The sequence below is a fragment of the Cannabis sativa genome, chromosome X, assembly GCF_029168945.1.
Source record: "Cannabis sativa cultivar Pink pepper isolate KNU-18-1 chromosome X, ASM2916894v1, whole genome shotgun sequence".
Taxonomy (NCBI): Eukaryota; Viridiplantae; Streptophyta; class Magnoliopsida; order Rosales; family Cannabaceae; genus Cannabis; species Cannabis sativa.
The window spans coordinates 9,601,696-9,612,135 of record NC_083610.1 but is presented as its reverse complement, the minus strand read 5'-3'; the positions used below and the strand labels follow the sequence as shown (position 1 = coordinate 9,612,135).

At 37.5% G+C, this 10,440-nt stretch overlaps 2 protein-coding genes and 1 long non-coding RNA gene across 3 annotated transcripts; 1 reads left to right on the top strand and 2 right to left on the bottom strand.

Moving 5' to 3' along the window:
• The first annotated feature begins 1,807 nt into the window (after nucleotides 1-1,807).
• On the top strand, nucleotides 1,808-2,465 carry LOC133032557 (uncharacterized). The gene is made up of 2 exons (XR_009685176.1): nucleotides 1,808-1,872; nucleotides 1,970-2,465. It is a non-coding gene; the product is annotated as an uncharacterized LOC133032557 (long non-coding RNA).
• Nucleotides 2,466-3,479: 1,014 nt separating this feature from the next.
• LOC133032693 (uncharacterized) lies at nucleotides 3,480-3,986 on the bottom strand. The gene is made up of 2 exons (XM_061106832.1): nucleotides 3,865-3,986; nucleotides 3,480-3,786 (listed from the first exon to the last, which is right to left on the bottom strand). The coding sequence occupies exons 1-2, from the start codon at nucleotides 3,946-3,948 to the stop codon at nucleotides 3,565-3,567; spliced, it is 306 nt and encodes a 101-aa protein (XP_060962815.1). The 5' UTR covers nucleotides 3,949-3,986; the 3' UTR covers nucleotides 3,480-3,564.
• A 10-nt stretch (nucleotides 3,987-3,996) lies between these two features.
• On the bottom strand, nucleotides 3,997-5,237 carry LOC133032004 (uncharacterized). Its single transcript, XM_061105812.1, has 5 exons — nucleotides 4,692-5,237; nucleotides 4,521-4,605; nucleotides 4,352-4,447; nucleotides 4,162-4,256; nucleotides 3,997-4,009 (listed from the first exon to the last, which is right to left on the bottom strand). Exons 1-5 carry the CDS (start codon nucleotides 5,174-5,176, stop codon nucleotides 3,997-3,999), a joined length of 774 nt encoding a protein of 257 aa, XP_060961795.1. The 5' UTR covers nucleotides 5,177-5,237.
• Between the last annotated feature and the right edge of the window lie 5,203 nt (nucleotides 5,238-10,440).

The following is a 10,440-nucleotide window of genomic DNA, read 5'->3' as shown; positions in this document are numbered from 1 at the left end:
AGTGCTGTGAAAGGTTGACTGCCGCTCATTAGAACCCTAGCCCGAGAGGACGTTCAGTGAGTTGATCCTGTGGATAGTGACTCTGCTACACCAATGCTAACCTGCGTACTTACTGTGACTCGCATTAACCAGAAAACACCCCAGTAACAGTGTGAGTGCTACGAAAGGTTGACTGCCGCTCATTAGAACCCTAGCCCGAGAGGACGTTCAGTGAGTTGATCCTGAGGATAGTGACTCTGCTACACCAATGCTAACCTGAGTACTTAATGTGACTCGCATTAACCAAAAAACACCGCCTGTAGCAGTGTGAGTGCTGTGAGAGGTTGACTGCCGCTCATTAGAACCCTAGCCCGAGAGGACGTTCAGTGAGTTGATCCTGAGGATAGTGACTCTGCTACACCAATGCTAACCTGAGTACTTACTGTGACTCGCATTAACCAGAAAACACCCCAGTAACAGTGTGAGTGCTACGAAAGGTTGACTGCCGCTCATTAGAACCCTAGCCCGAGAGGACGTTCAGTGAGTTGATCCTGAGGATAGTGACTCTGCTACACCAATGCTAACCTGAGTACTTACTGTGACTCGCATTAACCAGAAAACACCGCCTGTAGCAGTGTGAGTGCTGTGAAAGGTTCACTGCCGCTCATTAGAACCCTAGCCCGAGAGGACGTTCAGTGAGTTGATCCTGAGGATAGTGACTCTGCTACACCAATGCTAACCTGAGTACTTACTGTGACTCGCATTAACCTGTGTGTCAGAGATACTGATAGTAACAGGATGTTCATTGTTACCATAACGAACCCCCCGTGAAGAATTGTAAATTTGTAAAAAATATTCCAACATGTAATTTTCGGCTTCATGACAGAGATACTGATAGTAACACGATGTTCACTGTAGACAACATTATTTTTTTTTATATATAATATTAAAAAAAACTAAATAATTATAAAGAAATATTAATCAAGACTTTTATAAATGTATTTGTTTGTATTTTTATATCATTAAGTGTGGTAATAATATATTCGGGTGTTTGCAGTGTCGGTAGTGTAGTTTTTGACCCTTTTTTTTTTAACCAATCCATACATGCGGTTTTTCCAATTTCTCAAACCGCAGTCGCACCGCGAAACTAAAAATCGCGTAACTCGCACTTTGCGGAAAATGGTGCGATGCGGATCGTTTTTTCGATTTGGACTATTACCAATAATTAAACTATCACAAATACAACAAAACTTGAGTAACAATTGTGAAAAATTAAATTTCAATCAACGTAAATTAAAATATTTAATGTTTACTAATATTGGCATCCCTACTAATATTATTTAATGGATTTAACAAATATTTAGTAATGTAATATGGGACGTACACTGTTCACTTGATGGACCTTGTCAATTCACACAACACTAAAATATTATTTTAAAAGAAAGGACCGGTTGAGACATGACATGATACGCTTCCCAAGGAAACAATCAGCCATGCCCTATTATGTTGTACGAATTAGGTTTTGAAATTGGGGTTTATTTTGGCACCAAGATTGATAATGTTAGAAAACTATTTAAAAAATTCATTTTCCCACCACTAACTCATTTGGAACGGCCTATATATAAACAGTGCCCCCTTTACTTGTGAGTGACACACATTATCTCCACCATAGTTATAAAAAAAAAAAAAATTTGTACACCTCACTCAGAAATTATAGTACATCGCACATGGTGGTGGTGGTGGAGAAGACTCATGCGGGTTCGATGGGGTGGTCCGCCTTGGAGAAATTCACTTCGGGGACACCCCCATTGCTACCGTGGTGATCTAGCTTATGTTTGGACTTCTAGTAGTAGAGCAAATCCCGGTCGTCGATTCTTCTGATGTCCACACTATGTAAGAGATTTGTCTTTTTAGATTCAAAAGTACTTCTCATTTATGTTTTCCGTACTTAGGCGGCCATGATAAACTAATAGGGTTATTTTCAACTCAGGAGAACGATGAAAGTCGAGGATGTGATTACTTTTGTTGGATCGATAAATCACATGGTAAGAGAAGTACAGATGCTACACCTGGATTGCGAAACCAAATCAAGATTTTCGAAGAAGATAAGAAACGCAATGAGAATGTTATTAGAAAATTAATTTTTATCATTTTTATTTGCCTTCTCATCATTGTCCAACTTATATTGCGTTGAAGATATGGGTTGTCCCAAAATGCAAATGTTTTGTATGTCTTATGTTCTCAAAACTTGTTTAACTTAATTGTGTAGATCTTAATAGAACCGTGTGGATGATGACGAAAATTTCATTTGGTATGAAGTACCCACAACGTTCTCAAAATTTTATGTTTTCTACATTTCTAATTTACGTAGCAAATTTCGTCAATGGGTTCAATGTGAAGTTGCAAAATTGTATATTATTCACATCTTCGTATTTGTTATGTGAAGTAGCGCAATGAGAATGTTCTATATTCCATATTTTTCCTCATTACTATGTTATGAAAAACCATATTTAAGGGGGCTATTGTTTATTTACATTTGGTTAGAGTAATGGTACATTTGGTTAGAGTAATGGGAGTTGATATGGTATGGTTTCAATCTTTTTTTTAAATGTTCTCAAAACTCAGTTCAAAGTTGAATGACTACAAAGATTTGGTAACTAACATCAAACAATTAACAAGTGACCTTTGTCGTTATTTGTAATGTCATAGTACATGTGTTTTGAAAATACGGTTTAAGGAAAAATCGGTTTAAAGTTTAATGACTACAAAGATTTGGTAAGATTAGGCAAGTAACATGATTTCCTTCAAATAATTAAGAAGAAGTCACCTCTTCACCAAAAAAACAAATAAAGAAAATTAAGAAGTCACCTTTGTTTTCTGGTTAAATAATTTCTGTGAAGTACAGTCAAGTACAGTCAACTACTTTGAAGTATGGGTACATTGTAAGAGTTGTTATGGTATGAGTACAAAGATTTGCTAAGTATGGTTTAATATATTGTCAAAACTAAAATAAACACAAGTCCGTCAACATAATAACCGAGTTCCAAACGTGAACTAATAAAAACAGATGTCTAAATCCAAATGCTCCAGAAATCCAAACTAAACAACACACAAATAACACAACATATGCTCCCAAATCCAAACTACACAACACACTAATCACACGACCTATTAATAACACAACCTATTAATAACACAAGTGTTTTTCACACACTATTCACCATATGAAATCTTAGTCTTGGTAGGCGAAGCCTAGGGAGGCTCTTGACGGGGAAACATGTTTGCATTGCGAGACTTCGCCGTACCGAACCGAGGATCGCGTGGAGACTTTGACGGACTACGCAAAGGGGCCGAGGACGATGCAAATGAGCCGCCTTGTGCAGCCCTACGATCTTCAACCACTTTGGTACGAATTTCATTTTGTTCATCGGTTATGATCCTCGCGGCGATTTCCAAACGTGCCTCAACCGGTGAAATCGTGCCACAATACGAAACAAAAACAAAAACTTAGAAAATGTAATTAACTCTAATCAACTTCACAGTAAAACACCGAATAAAATTTAAATTACACAACGTTAATCTCAATCAAACTTGCGTAGTACATTCTGCAATATTTAAAAAGTGGTATACCTCATCAACTACTTCTTCCTCATTGGCCACAGCGTCCATGTACTTCATGACGTATACTCCGCAATCTCGGTCATTGTCTTGTTGAGGAAGCCCGCGATCTTTCCTGTCAATTCTGAAATCCACGAAAGTCACATTCTTCGACCTATTCTCCTCAAACAAAAGGTCCAACGTCGACAACTGCAAAGGTATACAATTAGTTAGAGTCAAGTACACAATGAGTTATTCACATCAAACAATGAAACTTTGCAAGTTTACCATTTCTTTCGTAGCCTCCACACGATACTTCTCATTCATTGCGGTGTGTAGGGAGTCCATAAATGAGACAACCTTCGACTTCATATTCACTTCGGCACCAAACCAATGTGGTGCACCTTCTAGAGTCAACACCTAAGACAAACATCTACAATTGAATAGAGGAACAATAAAGTCAAAAATAAATTGAAATTACAGACCATATAGATATTCGACACTACAATGACCAATATGCATCGCTAACATATCTCACTTTTCAAAATTACAATTAAGAACGACCATGTGTATATGATGAAGTACCTTGACGCATTTTTCGAAGTTGTCTTCGTAAAACAATTTTGACCACTCCGGTCTTTCGCAATCCTCTTCACATTAAACGAACCGAGAGTTTTTTGCTGCAAAAGCATTGTTCATCTTCTCGAAGTAACGTAAATTACAACCAAACCGAATTACAAAATTTAAAATAAGGCATGACAAAGAAAGCAATTACCGAGATGCGAGTGGGCATGTACCAAACACGAGGTTGGTCAGGTAATCGACTATCACGTTCGTACTTGTTCATTAGTATAGAAAAACAGTCAATGATCTGCAACAAAATGAAATATGATTTACACATGTACAATAAATGATACATATTTAGTTAATACTTTGACACTTACGGATCCCTCAACTTCTCGCAACGGTCGCAACGATGCCATGCACCTCCTATCCACTTCAAACTTTCGAAATTTCGCAAGCACATATCTGATTCAATTGTAATCAATGTAACTGTTATTAAAAATTTCTACAAGTATATCATAATGAGAAATACGAAAATAACATTTACTTACCCCGGATCTAACGTGTTGCTAAAAATAAACTTGTAAAACCCATATTGGTTACGGGGGATCGCTTCCTTCGTCTTGAATGGCCCGACAACAGTTCTGCCCGACTCAATGAATTGCTCGTACGCCTTATCGTTGAAGTCATCCTCAATTAAAGGCACATTCTCCGACTGTGACTTCTTTGATTTGACGGGGGCTTTGCCTTTATTCCAGAAAGATGCCACTTCGAGTATATCAAAGTCCTCATCGTCGAAGGTCTTATGTGCAGCACCTTCATCTTCAACAGATTTTGTAACAAATAGTGAAGGCGTACTTACAGAATCCACCACATTTTCGTCGGATAGACCAACAACATTAGTCTTCGAACGGACAGGGGACTTCAACGGGGACTCCTCCACGGCCTGGCTGCACTCTGCCTTCTTCCCCGTTTCCGCAGCAGCATCCTCCTCCAACTCTCGGTCAATACCACCTACACCTTCTCCTTTGTCCATAAATTTCAAAGAAAATGATCTCAACTGAGACTTTAACTCATTCGAGATGTACTCCTTCAACTCGTTGATGAGCCGACAAAGTGGTCACTGCTCTTTCTTCCTTCCGAGTCCGAGTAGTAGTTGGGCAGTATTACGGGATTCGAAGTGAGCGTTATCTGTTAAACATAACAAATTTAATTTTTCAAACCCAAAATAATTAATATCAACTGAAATCACTTTACCACATTGTAACCAAAATTCGATGTACCTTGTCGCTGTTGGGACCCCCATTGTCTTTCACAAATTTGTAAGCGGACTTACATTGTTTACTACCCCAAAAATCAACGGGGAGCACTGTTCGGTCGACATATCCAAAGTTCCACTCCACGTGAGTCAAGTACACCAACTGTCACAAACAAACAATGTATTGGTAATACATTCGACTAATAAATGACAATATTATATTATAAACTGAATAAACACATTTACATAATTGAAAGATAACAAAATCAATGTACCTGGAGGAATAAGGTGCGACGGATACATTCTTCGTCGCCTTATTTCGGAATGCGAAAATTGAGTTCATCAGATACCTGAACCCCGCAGTCGCCCAGTTCTTGTGGCGAATGTCCCTGGTAACCCTAAGGGAGTGCAAGTACCCCGAAGTGATATCGACCCCCGTTTTCGGCGCAAGGACTGTCCCTATGACCACCAAAGAAAATTTAATGAGAAATAGGCTGTCTGCCTCAACGCACTCCAACAAAGATTTCTCCAACATTGTCAAGGACACGGTGTACTCGACAACGTTCAATATCTCCTCCAGATATCGAGTGTCACTATCACCCTCGGTGACTACAGGATCCCCTCCGTCGTCCACCCCCATAACATCTCCGAACATCGCGGCAGATAAGTGAATTTTCCTCCCATACAAATCCAGTATGCTAGTGGTTGGGTCAACATGTTTGATTAACCAACTCACTAGTCGGGTGTCAACGTATGGTGCATCCTCTCTGATGAATGATCCAAATCCAGCATTTTGGATCACATCTTTCTGCTCCAGGTTCAGGTTCTTGCAAATCCTCATTAAACGGTTGAAGGAGCATCGACCGTACACAGATGCTTCTTCACTTTCATCGGGAGCACCCTCTTCCTCATCCACCTCCACTTTCTTCCCCTTCGCATCACCGCCTTTGGTTTCCTCCCCACTTGTTTGCACAGCCTTCTTAGCGGGATTAGGGTTAGGGTCATAGCTTCTCCACTCAGACTTCTCCTCGTCGGTGAAACCTTTATATTGCACTTTTAATTTGTCGGTAGCCTGTAATATGAGGCAAACTTACATCAACTACAGAGTACATGGAAAGAATCGTAAAGTACGTCAAACAACCCTACGTCAATTACAGACAATTGATATAAAAAAATTAAGTAACAGTCGACATCAAACCTCTTTCTCAGTTAATCCCTTCTCGAGTTTGCTCGAAGGGCTTTGTAGTTCGCATTGCTACATATGGACATAATTTCAATCAAATATATAATAAAATAAATGTTAACCATCAATCACACGAGTAAACAACTATCCATCATTCAAAACTTACAAGAAATTTCTCCAACCAACCGCATTATCGTTCGGCTCGGGGGTGACATCCTTCTTTACGGGTTCATTTCCCCCTTTCCTTTTGCGTTTCCCAGCCATGTATGATGAACCTAACCAAATTAAAGATAAACAAATTTAAACTATAAGGACTACATATTTCAACAAATACACTACATAAAAAAAAAAATTGACCAAAAGACAATGAAAATCGTGCATTGTAATCACCCAAAATCACATCAAATCAACTTAACCATTCGGCATTGGAAAAATTCAGATTTCAAACACACATTTCATGCTTCTTCCATGTTACACATTAAAGTACATTAAAATGATGTGAAACTCTTTTCAACTAAATGATTTCCACAACCAAAACAATGAACAAAACAAACCTTAACTACTAACTCCCATAACTAAAAAGTGGTACAAACGAGTTGGTACAATCCGTGAGAACCAAGAACATAAAGCACACACATGAATAGACAAAATTCCCCCAAACTTAACCAATCTGGGTACCTTGTACCTCTTAATTCATAATGAACAGAGTACAAAACCAGTTGGAAAACATTTAATATCAGAATTAACAAAACAATGCTTCACTACTAACTGTCGTAACCAATTTCAATAACTTCTCCAATAATTCATATACACAAAAAATCCAAACTGCCATAGTTTTTATCAATACTGTATCTCATTAACTCATGAATCTTGTGTCTAAACCATCCAATTTTTCAAAACAAATTCATAACAATAGTCAAATCTAAACTACAACTTCTAATTAAAGTACAACAATCACTCACAACAGATAACAAAAAACATCACATTTGGTAAGTAACAATCTGAACTAAAAAATTTAATACCATAGTTTCTTTACCTAACTAACCATTCCATTGTTTTCCTTACTTTCAAAAATTTTTTTTCGGTCAATATAGGCCAGCCCACGGTAAAACATTTGGGTAAAAAATACACACCAAATTGACCATACACGTGAATCCAAAACACTTTCACAATAAAATTACCAAATTACCAATCAAAATTGATTTTCAAAAATAATTATTTTCCACCAACACTATACATACCAATGTTTACATTGCTTTTCTTTCTTCCATTACATTATTTTCTTAAAATTGTTTCACTGTATTAGGATTGTTAATCCTTCATTCATGATTCAAGAATCATGGCGGTGACAATGGTGAAAACAGAGAACGAAATCCAATCTTCAATAACCGAATATATTCACTATTATTGCATATATCCAGTACAATAGAAGAGTACTTTATATATTCATTACACACCATAACCAAAAAAAATTAAATCCAACAGACTATACTCGAAAGGAATTCCTCCTACCGATAGAGAGATTGAGCGGAGATTGGGCAAGGGAAATAGTGCCAACAAGTTTTGCTATGCTTTCGGATGAAACCCTAAATATGACTTTGGTTTTTAATTGGGCTTCTGGTAGTGGGCTATGATTATATAGGAGATTAATTGATAATAGAATATTCCCAATACATCTTCAAACAAGTTTCGTACAATAGAACACAAAAACAAAATAAAATGCACATACACGGTTGAAGAACAACACTTCTCTTTACAAAAGTTTAAATCTTTCTTTAACAATGTTAGACAATTTTTCACATCCCCAAACTAAAGAACGAACAAACATGCAAAAGAAGAATAAAGTTGGTACATTCGGAGAAACTTACTTGTACACCGAGGTCGGAGACGGAGAACCAGAAAACGAAGTACAGTAACTCCCAACGTACTGCAGTTTCCTCCACCAAATTTGAAAATAATTTTAATCACTACAAGAAAATGTGAAGAACAAGAAGAAGGAACTGTGAAGAAGAAGAAGAAGGAAATGTGAAGAAGAAGAAGAAGAAGAAGAAGAACAAGGAAATGTGAAGAAGAAGAAGAAGAAGAAGAAGAAGAAGAAGAACGAAATCTGAAGAAGTGTGAAGAAGAACCAAATGTGCCCTAAATACCCCACGAACCCACTATTTAGTGACTTTTCAAAATTGCTAACTGTCACCCGTACATCAAACGTCACACCTCACACGTCAATCGCCAATCGGTGTCAGTTTTTCAAAAATTAATTAATTTAAAATACAAAAAACCAACCGGTTACCATTTTTCCCCCCCTAAATACCCCTACTTTAACCCCAGCCATTAGATCATGCCCCAATTTAATCCAACGGCTACAGTACAATCACGGATTGTATTCCCTGTTTTGGCATAACGGGACCAAATCCTGTCCCATAAAATATTTGGTGCTTTGCTAGTACAATATACTCCTATTAAAATGAGCATTATTATTGGCCACCAGTACCCAATACCCAATATTTTTTATAAATAGTAGCATAAGATTAGTTAGCAATATAATCTAAAAGTTATTTTTTTAAGTTTTAGAGGACCTGCTACTTAATTACACCAATAGGGTTATGACACGAAAGACGTGCTAGACATTAGTAGTGCCTTTTAGCAATTCTTTTTTATAATAGATGCATTGATATTAACTTGATTTTGACGATGCGGGATCGGAGGATGGATACTAATATTGGGAGACTGATTCCGATGCGAAAATATTCCTACTAGTGCTAGCTCCTCATATACATGGAGTACTCGAACATAGTAATAGAGAGGGATAACGACTATGGAACCTCCAAGAACCGTAACTTGAAGGGAAGCTGTGACACCAAAGGATACTAGGCGAGATGGTGCTGCTGCTTCGGACCTTCTGGTAAGTGACTGCTAGTGGAAAAGAAAGAACAACTATTTAAGTAAACCATAGCTAGTCCGTAGGTCCGTTAAGGAAGTGGAACGAAGCCAAAGTTTGACTTTACTAAGCAAGCGAGAAAAGCCCTTTCTACGTTAGCTTAAAAATTCGCTAGAATAGCGGGGAGGTTTTCCACATCATATTGATGCTCCAAGAGCTCTAAAATTTCCTACAAGTAGTGTGCAGCAGGAAGTCGCAATCCATCTTCTTTTCGCAATTCGCAGATGAGATCGGCTACTTTGTTTTTGCAATCAGTAACCCATTGGGATTCTAGTAGACCCTCGATGGGCAATTGCCTCGGCTAAGCTTACTAAAAGGGGTTCCAATCTCTGGAAGCTGTTCTCAATTCGTCTCTCTTCTAGAGCCTTCACCTTCTGCAATTTTTGAATCTGTGATGAACGAAGGGTTTTTTTCTATTGTATCATCGCAGTTTTCAGTTTATTCACTGATATGAAATTGAGTGAAAAAATAAGCCTTAATGACGAGAGATTCCTAGTCCAAGCTAATGAAATTTTCTTATGATGAGAACCTCATAATAACATGTCTTGGATCGAGTAATTCAATATGAACATGTTTGGTAAATTATAAATTTTTAAGTATTTCCCAAGATTTTTGAAAACAAAATAAGATAATAAGAACTGAAATAATAATGGACAGAGAAAGTATAATAAGCGACACACAGGTTTTTACGTGGTTGGGCATTAACAAATCTTAATCCACGAGTCACTTTTATTCAGTAATGTATAACTTATAATAATCTCTCAAGTACACATACACATAGTGTATATTCGTATATTCGCTTGAGCAAAAGCACGTAAGAGAATTCAACCCCTAATCCATGAGATTAGTTGGGTATTTATAGTGATTGGAGAATTACATTAGTGTTTCTCCTTTTCCCTCTATTAGGGAAGTTTACAACTG